At 47.5% G+C, this 19,378-nt stretch overlaps 1 protein-coding gene across 2 annotated transcripts in view; it reads left to right on the forward strand.

Moving 5' to 3' along the window:
• The window catches only part of pdgfra (platelet-derived growth factor receptor, alpha polypeptide), a 29,178-nt gene extending 12,252 nt beyond the window's left edge, over window positions 1-16,926 (forward strand). For both annotated transcript variants that reach the window (XM_062557091.1, XM_062557092.1), the window contains exons 15-29: window positions 1-100; window positions 772-968; window positions 1,625-1,719; window positions 2,254-2,386; window positions 3,576-3,680; window positions 4,074-4,184; window positions 4,908-5,061; window positions 6,516-6,670; window positions 7,721-7,836; window positions 9,314-9,436; window positions 9,528-9,639; window positions 9,960-10,059; window positions 10,697-10,802; window positions 12,862-13,121; window positions 13,839-16,926. The exon at window positions 1-100 is cut by the window's left edge and continues 27 nt beyond it. In XM_062557091.1, coding sequence (XP_062413075.1) covers window positions 1-100; window positions 772-968; window positions 1,625-1,719; window positions 2,254-2,386; window positions 3,576-3,680; window positions 4,074-4,184; window positions 4,908-5,061; window positions 6,516-6,670; window positions 7,721-7,836; window positions 9,314-9,436; window positions 9,528-9,639; window positions 9,960-10,059; window positions 10,697-10,802; window positions 12,862-13,121; window positions 13,839-13,989 — 2,018 coding nt within the window. In that variant the 3' untranslated portion in view covers window positions 13,990-16,926. The remainder of the gene's footprint in view (window positions 101-771; window positions 969-1,624; window positions 1,720-2,253; window positions 2,387-3,575; window positions 3,681-4,073; window positions 4,185-4,907; window positions 5,062-6,515; window positions 6,671-7,720; window positions 7,837-9,313; window positions 9,437-9,527; window positions 9,640-9,959; window positions 10,060-10,696; window positions 10,803-12,861; window positions 13,122-13,838) is intronic.
• Window positions 16,927-19,378: the final 2,452 nt, after the last annotated feature.

Raw genomic sequence — 19,378 nt, forward strand, 5'->3', positions numbered from 1 at the left:
ACCTCCACCACGGCTCCACCACGGGTCAGTCGGTGGTGTGCATCGCCGGGGGGGAGCCCATGCCAGATGTGGATTGGTTCATCTGTAAGAACATCAAACAGTAAGTAGACCTTCCCGAGTAGATCTCTACGCTCCTGTTTCCCCAGTAGATCTCTACGCTCCTGTTTCCCCAGTAGATCTCTACGCTCCTGTTTCCCGAGTAGATCTCTACGCTCCTGTTTTCCCGAGTAGATCTCTACGCTCCTGTTTCCCCAGTAGATCTCTACGCTCCTGTTTCCCCAGTAGATTTCTACGCTCCTGTTTCCCCGAGTAGATCTCTACGCTCCTGTTTCCCCGAGTAGATCTCTACGCTCCTGTTTCCCCAGTAGATCTCTACGCTCCTGTTTCCCCAGTAGATCTCTACAGTCCTGTTTCCCCAGTAGATCTCTACAGTTTCTGTCTTCCTGGACCCATCATTGCCCCATCAATCTCTAGCTTGCTTTTCTCTCTTTCTGTCTTTTTCTCTCTTTCCTATGCTTTTTGATCTTTTTCTTCTTTATCTCTTCTTTATTTTCTTCCTTTCCTCCCTCCTTCCTCTCTCTTCTCTTCCTCCTTTCTATCTACACTATTTCTCCATCTTCTCTCTTCCCTCTCTCTGACACTGAGATATATTTAGTATCATCTGCTATACATGACTTCATTCTGTCATCATGGTCACCCTCTCCCCTTTACCCCCCTCTCTCCACCCTTCCCCCCCCTGTTACCCCTCCTGCCCCACCCTTCTCCCCTCAGCTGTGCCAATGACTCCACCCAGTGGAGCCCGCTACCCGCCAACTCCACTGAGATCACCGTGGACACGCACGTCAACCAGGACATGCAGCTGGAGACCCAGGTGATCTTCGGTCATCTGGAGGACACGCTGGCCGTCCGGTGCCTGGCCAAGAACGGCATGGCCGCCGTCACCCGGGAGGTCAAGCTGGTGTCCAGCGGTAAGCGCTTCCCAAACAGTCCCGCAAAAGACATGACAGATGACTTCATGGTGATCTTTTTTTTTGTTGTTGTTCATTTGGAACTCGCTGTGGGAATTGGGCGGAAGGAAAGTCCTGAAAGACACTGAGAGAGACTCTCTTTTACGCTGCTCTCTCAGAGAGAGCTATGGGAGGACACTCATTCACTTTTCAGGAATCATCTGGCTGTGTATTCAAATATGTCTTTCTATTTAGATACGTATTCAAATATGGCGTGATGTACTCGTTCGCTCTCAAGTATATTAATCTCAAATTTGCATTCACTTTTAATACTCGACTCTGCCATTGCCTGAAGGCATTTTACGAGACATTTGGGTTTCTGGACAGCTCATTAAAATGGCATCCTCCTGAAACTGGGGTGGCTTTCAGAGACGTAATGATCCTCCATGTTGTATCCACTTTCCCCGAGGTCATCAGTTAGCTTGACCCTTTCTCTGTGTTATGTTAGCCTCCCCGCCAGTCAGTCCATTTAGACTTCACAGACTGATAACCCTGCACCTCAGTAAGGGGAGTGTGTGTGACGTGTGTGTGTGTGTGTGTGTGTGTGTGTGTGTGTGTGTGTGTGTGTGTGTGTGTGTGTGTGCATATTTGCTCATGTTGTGTGTTTCGTGCCTCAGGTCCTCACTCGGAGCTGACCGTGGCAGCTGCTGTGCTGGTGTTGCTGGTCATTGTCATCATCTCACTCATTGTGCTGGTCATTATCTGGAAACAGGTACTGATTCACTCACTCACTCACTCACTCACTCACTCACTCTCACCCACACATAAATCTCACACACCCACTCTTACTCTCAATCTCTCACCTCTCTATACACACTCTCACACTAATGGAGTCTCTCACTCTTGCTCTCACTCACTCACTTACTCACTCACTCACTCACTCACTCACTCTCTCTTACTCCATTCACGCACCAGTGCATCTACTCCCCTCATTTAATCACTCATTCATTTATCTCACTCACTCACTCACTAATCACTCATTCATTTATCTCATTCACTCATTCACTCACATGTCAGAGTCATTCTCTCCTTTATTCACACTTTTATCCATGTGATCATACATAGGCTACATGTGTAGTTCCATTCAGTTCTCCCGTACGATCAGGGGTGAGCCTGGGAAAACTGCACTGAGATCAGTTAATGAAAGGGATTTCACACCACAATCTCCCTCTCTCTCCCTCCTCTCCCTCTCTCTCTCTCTCTTTCTCTCCCTCCCTCCCTCCCTCTCTCTCTCTCTCCTCTACAGAAGCCACGCTATGAGATTCGGTGGCGGGTGATTGAGTCGGTCAGTCCGGACGGTCACGAGTACATCTACGTGGACCCCATGCAGCTTCCCTATGACTCACGCTGGGAGTTCCCTCGTGACGGCTTGGTGCTGGGTAAGCGGACCACTCAAGCTCTGCCCTGTGGCGTTAGCAAAGATCCAAGATACGTCGTCGTTCATGTCTATGGGCGCAAAACAGGGATCACTTCCTTTGCATATGTCCATAGACTTCAATGGAACAGCTCTGCATAAAGGGGGATTTTGCCCCCCCCCCCCCTCCCTCTTGCGATTCGGGTTCCAGGTAGTGGCTTCTCATGAAGTATCTTGCTCAGAACTTAATGATCTTTGGCGTTAGGTCCCTGGTCATCCCAGCTAGCTAGATGGCAGACATGAAGCAAATGGCAGTGGGCTGAAATGACATTTAAGGGTATCTCAACACAACATGCCTACAGTATATTTACTCTCTCTCTTTCTCTTTCTCTCTCTCTATCTCTCTTTCTCTCTCTCTGTCTCTCTCTCTCTGGGTGTAATCTAAGTGTGGTCATGTTGCGGTCATAGCCCAGTCACATTCTGGTGGGTCTCTGGATGGGCTGCGGTCATGCTGTGGTCAGATTCCAATCAGGCTGAGGCTGTGATGTTTCACTTCATTTTAACCAGAAGAGGGAGGAGGTGGAGGTCATCTGGATGGGTGGGGACGGACAGAGAGGGAGGGAGAGAGAGAAAGAGAGAGGGAGAAGAGTAAAAGAGAGGGATGAAAGGGTGCAGAGGAGGAGAGAGATTGAAGGAGAAGGGGAGAAAGAGAGAGAGAAGGAGGGGCAAAGTGTGTAGCTTTTAGTGCGCAGCTCAGCGATCAAAGAGACTCTCGTCTCCCTTTGGGAAAAGTCGTAAAACACGGTCTGGTCTAAAAAGCTCAAACATGACACTGCGTCTGTGTTAGTGTCTGTGTCTATGTTTATGTCTGTGTGTGTATGTGTTTGTGTTTGCGTCAGTATGTGCTTACTGTGTACTGTTCATTTGTCAGCGTAATTGCTTGATATTTGTCAGTATAATAGCTTGACTGTGAAACAAATGAGAGAGTAAATGTGTGTGTGTTTGTGTGTGTGTGTGTGTGTGTGTGTGTGTGTATGTGCGTGTGTGAGGTGGGAATGTGAAACTGATTATGCTCTCGGCCTCTCTCTTAACCTTTTTTTGCTTTTTCTTTTTTCTCTCCTCTCTCCCCTCTCTCTCCATCTCTCCTCTCCCTCCCTCTCTCTCCCTCCATCTCTCCTCCCTCCCTCCCTCTCCCTCTCTCTGTCCTCTCCCAGGTCGTATTCTGGGCTCGGGGGCCTTTGGGAAGGTGGTGGAGGGCACTGCCTACGGTCTGAGCCGCTCCCAGCCCGTCATGAAGGTGGCCGTGAAGATGCTGAAACGTGAGTCTGCTGCACCGCTCGCTCACTCACTCACTCACTACCGCTGCAGTCCATCCGCTAGCACCCTCCCTGAACCCATCAGCCCTATCTCCCTGTTAAAGCAACACCCTGTAGCGCTTTCACCGTGAAATAACACCTTCAATCTCTTTCTCTCGCTCTCTCTCTGTCTCCCTCTTTTACTCTCTCTGTTTGTCTCCTTCTCTCTCTCCCCTCTTGCTCACTGTCTCCCTCCCCCTCTCTCTCTCTCTCTCTCTCATTCTGTCTCTCTCCTCTCTTGTTCTCTGTCTCCCTCTCTCTCTCTCTCTTGCTCTCTCTGTCTCTCTCCTTCTCTCACTCTCTCTCTCTATCTTTCTCTCTACCCCCCTCTCTCTCTCTCTCTCTCTCGCTACACAGCGACGGCTCGTTCCAGTGAGAAGCAGGCGCTCATGTCTGAGCTGAAGATCATGACTCACCTGGGCCCGCACCTCAACATTGTCAACCTGCTCGGAGCCTGCACCAAGTCAGGTGACTGCAGAAGCACACACACACACACACACACACACACACACGCACACACACGTAAACAGACACACCCAAAGACACATACTCTTGTTTGTCTGGACATCAACCCATACTTACACATCTGTAGTTACATGCACCAGCACATGCCAACAGACTTTATGACGTAATTTAAACACACACACACACACACACACACACACACACACACACACACACAAACATCACACACAGACCAGGCCAAGGATCAGAGTCCACTCCAAACACACGTCTGGAGCAGTGGAGTAGTGGCAGCCAGCAGCAGGGTGTGTTTTAGCTGGGCAACTGCTCTGCTCTGGTCAGCTCTGCTCTGGTCAGCCCTGGTCAGCCTGCTCCGAGGCTGAGGAATGTTAACAGGCTGCTGTTTTTTATTGACCTGTTCAAGGGGCCGGCTTCACTGCAGGGGCTTTTAGGGGCTTTTATGAGCCCCTGATAACACCGACATGCAGACTAATACCTGCCTTTCTCTCTCTCCCTCTCTCTCCCTCTCTCTCTCTTTCTCTCTCTGTATCTCTGTCTCTCTCTCTCTCTGTCTTTTTCTTTCTTCGTCTTTCTTGGCTTTGTCTCTCATCCTCTCCCTGTCTCTCTTGCTCACTCTTTATTTCTGTTCCTTTCTCTCTCTTTCTCTCATTTTCTCTTTCTCTCATATTCTCTTCCTCTCTCTGTCGCTTCCTCTTCTGCCTGCTGCAGGGCCCATCTACATCATCACTGAGTACTGTTTCTATGGCGACCTGGTCAACTACCTGCACAAGAACCGTGACAGCTTCCTGAGTCACCACCCAGAGAAGGGCAAGAAGGAGCTGGACATCTTCGGCATCAACCCCGCCGACGAGACCAGCAGAAGGTGAGTCACGCCACTGACCACTGGCCACATACAACACACACACACAAACATCACCCACCTGCTGTTTCCCTCAGAGAATACGTTAAGTGTATTTACACTTAGCAAAAGAAGTGGCATCCACTCACACCGGGAGAGTGTGTGTGGTGGGAGCAGCCCTTTGACACTGAGTTGACCTTCCCCCATACACACACACACACACACCCCTGACACCACCTCCACCCGCTGTTTACCCACTCGGAGAATACGCTCAGTGCCTTCACCAACACCGCCCAGGAGAAAACAGTGCCATTCCGCACCCACCCCACCCCACCTACCCTGGGCAATCCGTTTGAAATTGAGTTAACCGGCCGAACAGGGTGCCCTTTGAGATATAAATATGGATCCGTCCCATGATCCCCGTCCCTGGTCTGCGTCCCACAGAGTTACGTTTTCCCGATCCATCAAGGGCCCTCACTTAGATGCCCGTTCTGGTTGGCGCAAACCGCGAGCGCCACGTGCTTCATCATGGGTGTTTTTGGATGCCCACGGACATGCCCTCGGGCGACAGTCGGCTCTTTGTGGAGTGGCGGCCGAGTGGAAGGCGCCGAGGGGAGCGAAGAGGTCTGCCTGGCGTCTCTCCGCGGATAATCGAATCTCCAGCGAGGGGACATCAGGGATTCCACGGAGAAATAGAGAGAGAGAGAGAGCACTCTTAGATTTCCACCTAATCCAATCAGAGCTGTTTAGCACCCATTCATTACTGAAGAGGGGCAGTGACAACTCAGTAGATTCAGTGAGTGTGTGTGTGTGTGTGTCTGTGTGTGTGTGTGTGTGTGTGTGGGGGGGGGGGGCAGGCAGGCAGGCAGGCAGGCAGGTCCAGGTGCTTAGAGAAAGGGAGAAAGAGAGAGATGGAGGGAAAGGGAGAGAGATGGAGAGAGAGAGATGGAGAGAGAAAGAGAGAGAGATGGAGAGAGAGATAGAGAGATGGAGATAGAGAGAATTACTTGATGGTGATCTAATCTCCCTAACCTCCCCACACTGAGGCACCTCCTTCTCTGAGGACCCCACTTCCTGTCCTCAGCCCTGACGGGAAGCGGGGGGGGGGGGGGGGGTGTCACCTGTGTGACAGCGTCCTGCTGTGTCCTGCTGTTGTCTGACCATTAGTGGACCACGCTAGCCGCGGCGCAGGAGTAGTGATGTCACTGTCCGCAGCTCCCCTGTGGGTCTTCCTGAGTAACACAGCTGGCCCGAGATGAGGTCATCGCTCTCCGGGAGCCGCCCACTCGTAAACAATGAGGTTATTGCGCAGCGATGGCCATTTCATAGTGAAGGCTGACAACATGTTGACAGGGAACTAATCATGAGATCATTGAATTTGGTGTGCTCACATCTGATGCCTGATGGTGTGTTTTTGTGTGTGTGCGTGTGTGTGTGTGTGTGTGTGTGTGTGTGTGTGTGTGTGTGTGTGGTTACAGCTATGTGATCCTGTCGTTCGAGGGCAAAGGGGACTACATGGACATGAAGCAGGCAGACACCACCCAGTACGTGCCAATGCTGGAGATGAACCAGGCCTCCAAGTACTCACACCTGCAGGGCTCTGACTACGACCACCCGCCCTCTCAGAAAAATGGTACACACACCTCCTCCACCTGCTCCTCCTCCTCCACCTGCTCCTCCTGTTCCTCCTTCTCCACCTCCTCATCTCTCGTTCTCCTCTCACACTCCTATGAGCAACTCAACTATAACGCATCACTACCTCCCTTCTCCTCTTCCACCTCCTTTTCCTCCTACTCTAATCTTCTCCTACATCTCCAACAACAACCGTTCTCTTTCTTCCTCTTCTTCTCCTTCTCTACGTCCTCATCCTCCTTCACCTTCTTCTCCCTCTTCACCCCTTTCTTTTCCTTCTCCACGTCCTCCTCCTCCTCCTTCACCTTATTCTTTCTCTTCACCCCTTTCTTTTCCTTCTCCACGTCCTCCTCCTCCTCCTTCACCTTATTCTCTCTCTTCACCCCTTTCTTTTCCTTCTCCACGTCCTTCTCCTCCTCCTCCTTTTCACCTAACCACCCATAGTCCCACATTCCCACACTCTCATCCTCATCCCTATTCTAGTCTTTCTTGCTCTCCTTTTCATCATCATCATCATCATCATCTCTCTCTCTCTCTCTCTCTCTGTTTATCTATCTTTCCTCCTTGCCGTCCTCTCACATTTTCCTTCCCCACGTTCCTTCCTCCTTCCCATGCGTCCTCTTTTCCTCTCTCTCTCTCTATGTTTTGCTCTGGTCACTTTGGCTCGGCTCAACTGCCCACTTTGGCCAGGACAGGCCGCGGTTCGCCAGTGAAGTTTCGCCAGCGATAGCGAAAGGGGACGCACCCTTCCTCGGCTCTCAAATGGGGCATTGCCTTCCTCGTACCCTTCAATTTGGGAGAGTAATTGCAGCGCGCGTGTCTTAATGCATACTTTGCCCTGCCATCGGTTCAGAACGGCTATAGATGTGCTATAAATACGCTCAATGTGTGTGTGTGTGTGTGTGTGTTCTTTGAGCAAACACAAACACACATGAGTTTCGTTGGTAGCCTGTGCTGAGTCATTCAGCGGTGAGAAACCCTGACACTCTCTCTCTCTCTCTCTCTCTCGCCCCGTGTGTGTGTGTGTGTGTGTGTGTGTTTGTCCCTGTAGAAGGTGAGGGAGAGAGTCTGCTCTCCGATGACAGCAACGAGGGCCTCACCACCATGGACCTGCTCAGCTTCACCTACCAGGTGGCCCGGGGCATGGAGTTCCTGGCCTCCAAGAACGTGAGTGCGCCTCTCGAGCTGCCCCATGCACTCCCAGCTACAGAAACACAGCAACACAACACACAGCAAAATCACCACAATACTAGACAAAGACACACTAAAAAGAACAGTTCCCATGCACAGTCTTCTGATTTTCAGGTGCTAGTGATGTGCAGTTGTTAATAAAATCCAGAAAAGTGTCAAATCACTGCACGCTGACTAGACAAAGTTGTATCGCAAAAGGTGAACGTTTCACTAGATTGGAACATACAGCAGCCTCAACAGTTTCATTGTAGAACGCCCAAAGAATAAAACATAAAATGGCTCATACCAACATTTAAAGTACAGTGTGGACAGAAGTGCAGGAGACCGTGAGAGATCTTTTGACAAGCGATGCTTGTGAAGATATATTGCTCGTTACAGCGGTTTAGTTTCATTGAGGTAGCTTTTTTGAATGGTGCACTGTGTGTACCGTCGGTCCTGCTGTACTTTTTTCGTCAGTGACCAGGCCGCTTCTAAAACCAGAGCTTTCAGCTCTTGCTGAGATTCACCCTGCCTTTCTGGCAGTCGGTGATTTGTGCATTAGTGGTGTAACTCGAGGCTGTCATTTCGCTGCAAACAGCAGTGCACATTAGCCCAGTGCCTGGTGATGGCCTGTTTGTGTACAAGTGTTTTGGGTGAGGGTGGGAGTGGCAGGGGGGGGGGGAGCCATTCTGCGCCGCATGTTTTCTATGCTAACCGCTAACATGATGGCAGGTTACAGGGTCCGGGGAGGGGGGGGGGGGGCCTCGTGTTTTTCTGAAGATGACAGCTCTACCGAGCGGCCCGCGGGCGCTCTAATGGCGGGGTTAGCGATAGCCGTGAGTGTGTAGGCTGAGCTCACCCCAGCGCAGAGGGCTAGCGGGGACGTAAATAGCGCGCCGCGGACTGTCATTACCCGTCCGCTGCAGCGCGTGATTACATGGTAGCGGCAGCAGTAAGCTACTAATTCAGTATTACACTGATCGTCCCCCGACGGCCCGCGCACTGGACAGCGGAGGAGAGATTTTTTTTTTCCCAAGGACAGAGAGAGAAACCCCAAAAGCCGGTGTTGGCTCAACAAGGCCAAGACCGAGACCACCAAGAGAGGAGGGAGGGAGAGAGAGAGAGAGAGAGTGCAAGAAAAGAAAATAAATAATGGCCTTTTGAAAGGAACAAGAATGAGGAGCAAGAAAGGAGAAGACAGTTGAAGTATGTGAATGAGATCGGGACAAAAGGAGACGTTCACAAAAGAGTGGCGTGTGTGTGTGTGTGTGTGCGGTAGAAAGGAAATGTTAGATGGGTCTTTCTGAGGCGTAGTGAACGAGTGAATGACATCAGTTGAGTGAATGAATGAACGGGAGTAAATGAATACACGAATGAATGGAGGTTTACTGACTGGACGTCTAGTTTATCTTCCGTTTTTCACCCTTGTCTCTCTTTCTTTCTCTCTCTCTCTCTCTCTCTCTTCCCCCCTCAGTGTGTGCATCGGGATTTGGCCGCCAGGAATGTCCTGCTCTCTCAAGGAAAGATAGTCAAGATCTGCGACTTTGGCCTGGCCAGAGACATCATGCATGACAACAACTATGTCTCCAAAGGAAGCGTAAGTGAGATAGTGTGTTTACATGTACACCTGAATGTGTGTTTGTGTGTGTGAGAGAGACATGGTGTAACTTGTGCATTGTTCCCCACAGACATTCCTGCCTGTCAAGTGGATGGCTCCAGAGAGCATCTTTGACAACCTGTACACAACCCTCAGTGACGTCTGGTCCTATGGCATCCTGCTGTGGGAGATCTTCTCTCTCGGTTAGTAAGCCTCAACTGTGCTGAGATCAGGACTAAATATGCCCCCAATAACCTGGCATCATGGAACGAGTAGTGATCTCAGACCTGAAACATACAAAAAGATTTTATAGACCCTTTCAACAAGAAAAACAAAAACAATGCTCGAACGTTCTATTTTGTTCTGAAACTACTTCCACCACATAAAGATAACATGGAATGTTAAAAACAGAAACTTTGTGGGAACTACTACTGTATGATAATGATGATGGAACTCTTTTGAATCGGTATATATAGACGACATGCTAATGTCTTTCTGTTCTTGTGTTTGTTTTGTCCTGCAGGAGGGACTCCGTACCCTGGCATGGTGGTCGACTCGAGCTTCTACAACAAGATCAAGAGTGGCTACAGAATGGCCAAACCTGAGCATGCCTCTGATGATGTGTATGTCCGCTACTGTCATAATAATAATAATAATAATAATAATAATAATAATAGGCTTTATTTTTACTTCATAGCACCTTTAATACACAGAATGCAGCTCAAAGCGCTTTACATTTGCCATGTTATCTAGAGATCGCCTGACGTGAATGTCCTTCTTTTATGTGAAGGCACACAGAGCATAGTGTCAGTGCACACACTTCCTGAGAGACTCCTCAGAGGTTAAATTATTATTTATCATGTGCAAGTGTGTTCTATATTCAGTGCGCTTAAATGCTCAAACTCAATTTTCTTATTTTCTAACATTTTCTTGGCCCGGTGGCACTTACTGTATGATGAAGTGCTCCACGTTAACATTTGAAGCACTGAATAGTCTGGTTGTCTCTCAGCTCAACATGTTCGTTTTGGCCTGAACTGCAGTTGTGGCTCAGTGTGTTAAACTTGTGTATGAGTGTTTTAACAGGGACTGAATTATGTTAAGTCTGGATTCAATCATATAGTAAATTGAAGTTAAGAATGTTCAACTGAGATGAAATAGTTTAGTTTTGTTGTGTGTGTGTGTGTCTGTGTCTGTGTGTGTGTGTGTGTGTGTGTGTGTGTGTGTGTGTCTGTATTAACTGGTGCGCTTGCTGTCTTGCAGCTATGAGATGATGTCGAGGTGCTGGAACAGTGAGCCAGAGAAGAGACCTTCCTTCCTGAGCCTGAGCGAGACTGTGGCATCGCTACTGCCTGCAGGATACAAGAGGGTATGTCTCAACCACCTCCCTCTATCTCTATATCTCTCTCTTTGCATTCATCCACTCCACTCTCGCTCCCTCATTCTTGCACACAAACACACACTTTCACACACTCAAACACTCACACACACACATGCTTGCTCTCTCTCTCTCTCTCTCTCTCTCTCTCTCACATACATACACACACACACACACACACACACACACACACTCAAATGCACACACTCTCATTCTCGCTCAAACACTCACACACACACACACATGCTCTCTCTCACTCTCTGACACACACACTCACTTAGTTCTCCCACAGCTCCTCTCTCATTATACACACCTTGACCTTTAACCTTTGAATAATCCCCTCCGTACTCCCTTGTCCCCTCTTGTACTGTACCTCTATCTCCCTCTCTCTCTCTCCGCCCTCTTCCTTCTTACCTTTTCTCCTCTTTCTCACACTCTCAGACAGACACGGGTCGCGACCCCCCCCCTCCTTTAGCATTCTCTCTGCGATCCATTTCTCTCACTCCATCCATCATTTTGTCCTTTTTTTCTCTCCTCAACCTCCATTTTGGAGCCACAGGGATTCCTTAATTCCCTCCTAAGCACCAATAAAATGGTGAACTTATCCATCCCCGTGCTGTGACGGAACGCCAACCACTTCCTGTCGTTTAAGCGTGCCGTGTTTCCTACGGGCTTTAGAGACGGAAAGAGAGAGAGAAAGAGAGAGGACTCTCTTAGACTGAGAGAAGGAGAGGTAAAGTAAGGAGTAGTTTCCCAAAGAGAGAGAGGAGAAGAGAGAGAGAGAGAGAGTCCTTAGTAACGTGTGTGTTTCCGAGGCCTCTGTGTCGGTGATTAGCATGGCTGCCGTCGCCGTTGGCGTTCCAGCTGGCTAACACCCCTGTTGCTACTCGGTAAAAACGCCCCAGCAGCCGCCAACGCTAACGCTAACGACGCCTCTCCAGCCTCAGCCCCCGCGGGCCTCGACCATAACTGCTCTATTAAAACTGACGCCACACATGGCACTTCAAACTCCGTTTCCCAGCGCCACCAGGGGCCAAGGTCGGTTTGCCTCTCTGCCTCTGCTGTGGAATAACTAGCTCCTGTTATAGCGCCTCTGGCTGGGGTGTGGTGGGAAGTGCGGTCGCTTTACAGGCTTCCTAAAGGCCGGTGGGGAGAGAGAGGGCTGACCGCAGATCAGCTGCTGTAATGGAGCATACGTCTGACTGGGTGGAGCGCGTGGCAGCCTAGGGTACCATTACCCATATTTACTAGAGGCAGGTAGTGCTTTCTCCGCCGTGCTGCTCCGAGAAGATTGGCATTTGCTGTTTTTTTGCATAAAATTGGGTGGGTGTATAATTTTTGGTAAAACGTTGGTAAAATGGAGGCCGCTGGCAATGGAAGTGTATGTATTTAGAGGATTTAAAATCTCTGCAGAGATCCTGAAATCTCCAAAATAGATGTAATTCAATCAACTAAATGTGAACATTTGTACAAAATTGAACATCTGGCACAAATAGTCTATCTTGTCACCCAGTTCTGCATCGTTGCTGTACGTCATGTCTGGAATTGAGAGAAGCGTTCGATTTGAAAGTTAAAATATGAACTTTTCAGGCCACAACAACTATCATAGGCGGCAGTGTCTCATGCATTATGTTGCATAACCAGCCACAGCCCGTTTATAAATCATAATTCCTGAGCTGAGGTTTCAACGTCTATGTTTAGCAGAAACACACCAAACATGACCCGACAGTGCCCTCTACAGATATCTTGAGGGCATAACAGTCCTCCTCGCTACTGCTCTGAACCTCTGAGACAGTGTATAGTAAAGACACATACAGTAATTTCCTGCATATAAGCCGCATTGTGTATAAGCCGCAGGACTGTGTTTTACGCAAGTTAAAAGAAACAAAGCCATATTGACACCATATTAACTGCCCCCCTGTATTAACCTCATAGCTGAAGAAATTTAGCAACATCAATGTATATAAGCCGCGGCTAATAGTCAGGAAATTACGGTAAACCTCTACATTTCCATCCTTATGTTGTCTGCTGTGTCATCGTCTCCCTTCAGAGCTACGAGCGAATGAACCACGACTTCCTGAAGAGCGATCACCCGGCCGTGACCCGCGTGCAGCGCCTGGGCGGCAGTGTCATCGGCATCGACGACGACGACAACTACATCGGGGTCACCTACAAGAACCAGGGCAAGCTGAAGGACCGCGAGAGCGGCTTCGACGAGCAGCGCCTCAGCTCGGACAGCGGCTACATCATCCCCCTGCCCGACCTGGACCCGATGTCCGACGAGGAGTACGGCAAGAGGAACCGCCACAGGTAACCCCCCCCCCCCCCCCCCCCATCCTCACCCCCCAAACCTATGCATTACCACCGCCTCTCTACATACACAGAGGCTGATGATAACTCCCACATCTGGAATAGATTTAACATATCGCCTTGGACAAAGCGTCTGGCAAATCCCATCAACATGCGAACATAAACATATACATACTGTATCTGTGCCGAGTCAAAGCCAGATCTAGACCAGGTCTGGCTCTGTTTGGGCCAGTTTTCGTCTCCTCCTGGATTCATGTCTTTTGGAGTATGAATACTTTGGCATTTTATTTTATCGTCACGTTTGTAGTGGTACACAAATCTCATGCACGGAGTGACTATTCTGTCCTATGTATTACTGTATTGCTGAGATGTTGCAGTGCTACTCCATACTATGACCACTAGGTGGCATCTTCAGACTGTGTTCCATGCCTCTCCTTTCCTCCTTACCTAGTTTTTAACCATCTAGGTAACGGTGAAAGTAAAGATTATTTATAATTCTAATATTGGAGTTTAGAAGTATTGTCTAGTTTCAATCATCAGGTTTTGTAGATCAACTCTTAAACCAGGAGATGAGAAACTAGTGGAATTCGTTCCAAACAGAATAAAAGAGCTCAATGTTTTATCATTCAAATGTGAGCATCCGTTGCAATCAAGTTCCATGAAGATCAGCAGAAAGCTCACGACTGAGCTCTGTCCACTCTCTGTCCCTCCCTGTAGCTCACAGACGTCGGATGAGAGTGCCATCGAGACCGGCTCCAGCAGCTCCACCCTGGCCAAGCGGATGGAGGGAGAGACCCTGGAGGACATCACCCTGCTGGACGAGATGTGCCTAGACTCCAGCGACCTGGTGGAGGACAGCTTCCTGTGATGCCCAGCACCGCCCGGGACAAGTCCTCCAGAGTGGACACTGTCTTGTTGTACGATGTCGCTCTGTGGAGGGGGTGAGGGGGGTGTGAGGGCGAGGAGTAGAGACTACAAGCTAAGCTACTACCAGCCCGTCTGCTCTACAGCCAAAGAACATTCTGAAGACGTCTTCCTCAAAGAACACCTACCCCCACCCCCAACTACTTCCTCTTCATCTCACCCCCCCCCCCCACCCCCTCCCCCTCCCCCTCCCCCTCCCGGTTTCCACCCTTGAAATCCCTCCTCGGATCAAAAACAAACCACTTTGCTTCCTCTGTGGTGGAGAGCCATCAGTGACACTCTGTGCGTGTGGATTCCTTTCACTCGAACATTGCCCCCTTCTGGGGTGGAGGACTGACTGAGAACGGAGAACAGCGTTAACGTTACGTTTTTCAGCGGCAAGTGTAAACAAGGTCATATCTCCTGTTCTCCTGAATCACACACTCGAGATTATACAAATAGCCTATGGACATACAATACGTGTGTGTGTGTGTGTGTTTGTGTGTGTTTTTTTTTAATGTACAGAATTTCAGTGGGCATTCCTGACGCAGCGAGATAAGCAAGGACACATCGAAGACCTGAACAAAAGCAGCAAAACGGACTTAAACCAACATCAGGACCTCTTACTTTTATAGTCCATCAAGACTGTCAAAAACCACTACAGACATTTATTTAAACAAGAGAAAACAAGCATCAGATGGTCTCTCCGGATCCATCATCACTCAGTCCGGACCTTTGTGGTATTCCGCATGGACTGCATGTCAATTCCCTCTCAGCCACACACACAATGTTCCTCTGTCACCAGTTGACTTCCGATAAGGACCAATAACTTACTTTGAATTGAAAAGCACAATCGCTAAACTATGAATCTATGTTTTTATAAGCAATCGTAGTGGTCAACTATTGAATACATGCCGTTTGAATTTATTTTTTTACTTTCTAGCACATATAAATATGTATTATTTGTGAATATTAGATTAGTGTATGTCTGTGTGTGTGTGCGTGTGTGTGTGTGTGTAAGAGAGTGAGTAATCGAGTGAGTGAGCGTGTATGTATGTGAGTGAGACTGAGTGTGTGTAAAGAAGGTTTTTTTTGTAAATGAAGAATATGACTAAGGTTTATAAGTTGCATGCACCTCTGTGACTTAGACCTTTTGTAAAATACACCATGATACCGTTTTGAAATCATCCAACAGGAACTCAAATAGCACAGCAAAAGGCATGTTTATTTTGACAGTAGACTAGAAGCTAGAGCAGAATAGATGGATAGATAGATAGATATAGATAGCATCACATCTCAATTTCATTGCCTCCAACATCATTAGGTCCTTAGTTTTGTCATGCTAAACTATTTCATTTGTATTTGGTCTATATTTTCTTATTTTAGTCATCATTATATTTACCCGTGTCCTACTCTTTCCTACAACCAAAAGCAATACTTATATTAGCTTTATGTTAACCTGTGATATACAGAAACATTTTGAGCAATGGCTGCCATTGGCCAGTGTTATAAACCAAATGAGTCAAGGTACATACCAACCTATTGTTGTGAATAAGCTGGAATATGTTCTGATGCTGTATGTAAAAATTGAGTGCTTCCACCCTTCAACCATTCTTCAGAGGAGCGAGAATGATGATGATGATGATGATGATTATAATATGCTTTATAGATATTCGGTTGAGCGTTTACAGTGTGTGTGTTGCTAGTTTTGGAGTAGTGGCTTTGCTGGAGATCGGACGTGCTGGACTTAAGAACTGACAGACGGAATATCACCTGGAGGGATAGCTTTGGCTCCTGCCATATTACGCTGAGACGGTTGATAAGGATGAACTTGTCACTTTTTTTTTGTTTTTAATTGGACTTGTGGGCGTTGTGACAGCAAACACCTCAGATAGACACTTCCTGAAAACATGTGAGGTGATGGCGGAAAATGGCCTCCTACAAGACGTGTGTAGCCGGGTTTAACCAGCTCTGCGAGTGGACCTTCTCCAGCATGTTAGAACGCAGACCAAAGCAGTCAGGCAAGTGGGAGGGGGTGGGGGGACAGTACACCAGACCAACTCATGTCTCCGCAGGCTGCTTTTATTCACGATTCATGGTTTCTCTACATGGCAGCCATGGTGGAGATGTTGAGATGTTGAGAAGTCAGTGTGTTTTTTTTGTTGTTGTTTTTGTTGTTGTTATTGTGACATTGTCTGTCTCATCTTGCTTTCTCATGTAACATTTTGAATCTTTTTGTTTGGACGAGAAGCCTGTGTACAAGCCCAATGAAATTCACTTTCTACAAGTCTCCATAGTATCCCTTAGGTGCATAGCCACACCTTTGTTATTTCATACAGTATTTTAGCAAATAATTGAACATGGTGTAAGCGTTCATGTGACGTTGTCGTCAAATGGTTTAAAAAAACATCACACATTCCCTGATTTCATGAGACCCAGCCCGCTAGCATTCGGAGCTGACATCCCTTTGAGTGTGTTGTAAATGGAATGAAATGCTCTCTGTGTGTTTTGCTTTTGTGAATAACCCCGTTTGAAATCCCTAGCTATGTCACTGCCCGACGCCCTTTGACCCTACTGCTGACTGTGATATACCTCACAGGCATATTGTATACTGTTGCACTTTTCCCCCCTCTAGTTTTTCGCCCCTTTGGGTTGGCTTTGTTTGAACTGAGGAGTAGTTGCTGTTTTGTGGTCACAAAGTGTGAGCATTTTTGTGTCTGTTTCTGTGGCGACATGAATGTTGAAGTCGGGGGAGAAAGGGTGAAGGGAAGAATAAGGTATGAAGTGTTTATTCCAAGGTACAGTATGATAATTACTCCCAATAGCCTCCTGATTTGTAATATGCGTTATGATTATGTACATTCAGATGATCTATATTTCAATAAATGATTTAAACAATGTATATTTAACTACTGTTTCATTTCTCAATCTTCATATTGCCTCTTTTTGTTTGTTTAAAGGGTAGTTTCTTCATCTAATATCTTTATATGGACACAAACAGTAAGAAGACACAGAAAACAAATTTATGAAATTCTCTTACTGTTTGTGCCCATATAAAAATATGTTCTAATTCAGCTGTTTTCCATAGATAGATGTCCTAATTCAGATCAAAATTGGCCTGAATAAAAATAGAGTTGGTCAAACTTCGGGTCTCATTCCGGGGTGGATGAGAGCCAGATATTCGTCTGGGTCAGGTGCATTCTGGGTGGATTCCATTCCACCCTCCTGACATGACCCCGGTGAGTTGTGAAAAGTGAAGTGAAAAACACTGAGAAGTAAAGGACACAAATCACAAAAAATCTAAATTAATGGTCGAAATCAAAATCATCAAAATAAAATAAAAATGAACCACAAAAATGAATAGTAAAAACAGGTTGCCTTTAATCCTATATGCAATTTTTGATTACCGTTGTTTAGGACACATTTGAAAGTTTCAGTTAAAAGGTAACTAGTATTTACCAGACATTTCTATCCAAAGCAATGTGGACACTGCCTCTGCTCCCCTACACCCCCTCTATACTATTGGAGCAGCATTCACAGTCAATGCCAAGTTGCCTCAACAGTTTCACACTGCTGAACTGAAACAACAACAACTTTCACACTGTGTTGGTTAAAACAAAAACATGTAACTTTGTTGCAAAGTTTGATTTCTGAATTCTGAGATTCTCAGGCGGCATCTTTAACAGCACAAGTCTCTGATTATGATGATGATTATGTATGAGATGTTTCTAAAAATAAATTACATGAACAAATTACACTGAGTATTTCTTAGTTTGCTTATCACATACAGAGAATCCATTAATGATAGCTCTAGTCACCAACCAGACAGGTGTGTAGATAAGGGATTCCTCTTTAATTCCCTTGACATGAGTTATGTTTAGGATGTTGGGAGTTATGTTAGGAGTTATGCAAAGATGTACGCCCGCTGCAACTGGCCAGCCTGCGGATCAATACACTTTAGTGACCGAAAGAAGTGGATTACCAGGTGTGCATGACTGAGAAAGGTGTTCAACACATGGTTTCTCTCCTCTGACGGAATGTCCAGAGGGTGCAAAGAGTGTCTCTCACACAGGGGCGGACATCCTGGGTCCAGAAAGTAAAAGTCCTGCCTTTTTCTACCTGTGCAGGTGATATCACTATGGGTGCCTCTCAACATGCCTCCTCGATCCTCGATACTCGATCCTCGAGGGGCGTTCCCACTGATCTATAACTAACACTGGATAGACTATCCCATTGTTTCCCCCCCGTCATTCTTTATGTAGATCAGTGAGGATCAAGGCCTGAGGAGCGAGGGAGGACATATAAAAGCCCAAATGAGAGGCACCCTAAGTATCTGATCTACCTGGCTGCTCATTATGATTAGCTGGTTCACTAAATGGTTGGATCAAATGCTTGGCGGGACTTTTACTTTCTGACCCCGGGATGTCCGCCTCTGCAGTCTCACATGTAACCCACAATGGTCCGTCTCATGCACCATTTGCCCCGTGGCATTGCTTCTTCTGGGCAGTCATCTGAGGCCATCAGTGATGGCTGTGCACATCTTGGACAGAGCCTCCCCAGAGCCATGGGAGGGGAGACCACCACAGCACTGCACACACTGGGTGCCTCTCATGTAAAGTTTATACGTCCTCACCTCACTCCTCGGGCCTCGATCCTCACTGATCTACATAAAGAAAGATAGACGAAGGGATAGACTATCGTTGTTGCCGCCCCGATATTATTCTTTATGTAGATCAGTGAGGATCGAGGCCCGAGGAGCGAGGGAGGACGTATAAACTTTACATGAGAGGCACCTACTGCCCTCATGTCACCCGCCTGGTTGAGAGGAATCAGCCAATCAGAATACCGTTTGTTAGACTACAGTTCAGCACTTAATACCATATTCCCAAACCAGACCAAATCAGCCAAATCAGTCATGGTGAGTCTCAGCTTCAGCCATCTGGCGAGCGGAGTTGCTGTCTCATGGCTGAGACCTGCAGGCTCAGTACCAGCTGATGAAACCAGGCTGATGAACAATGGACAATAAGGGCCTGTTATGTATTTGTCTGTGATTACACACACATGCACACTCATACACACAACGACCCCACCACACACACACACACACACACACACACACACACCACATACACACACACCACACACATACAGTACACACACACACACACACACACACACACACACACACACACACATATACACATGTGCACAACACATATACACACACTATGACTAAGAGAAAACTGCTAAATCAGCAGCACTTACACTCACACAACATTAGCGATTATGACTGCAAATGAGGCCAAAACCCAAGATCTTTGCTCTCTTTAGTGTTACTACACGTATAATGAGGG

This window comes from Sardina pilchardus, chromosome 15, assembly GCF_963854185.1.
Source record: "Sardina pilchardus chromosome 15, fSarPil1.1, whole genome shotgun sequence".
Taxonomy (NCBI): domain Eukaryota; kingdom Metazoa; phylum Chordata; class Actinopteri; order Clupeiformes; family Clupeidae; genus Sardina; species Sardina pilchardus.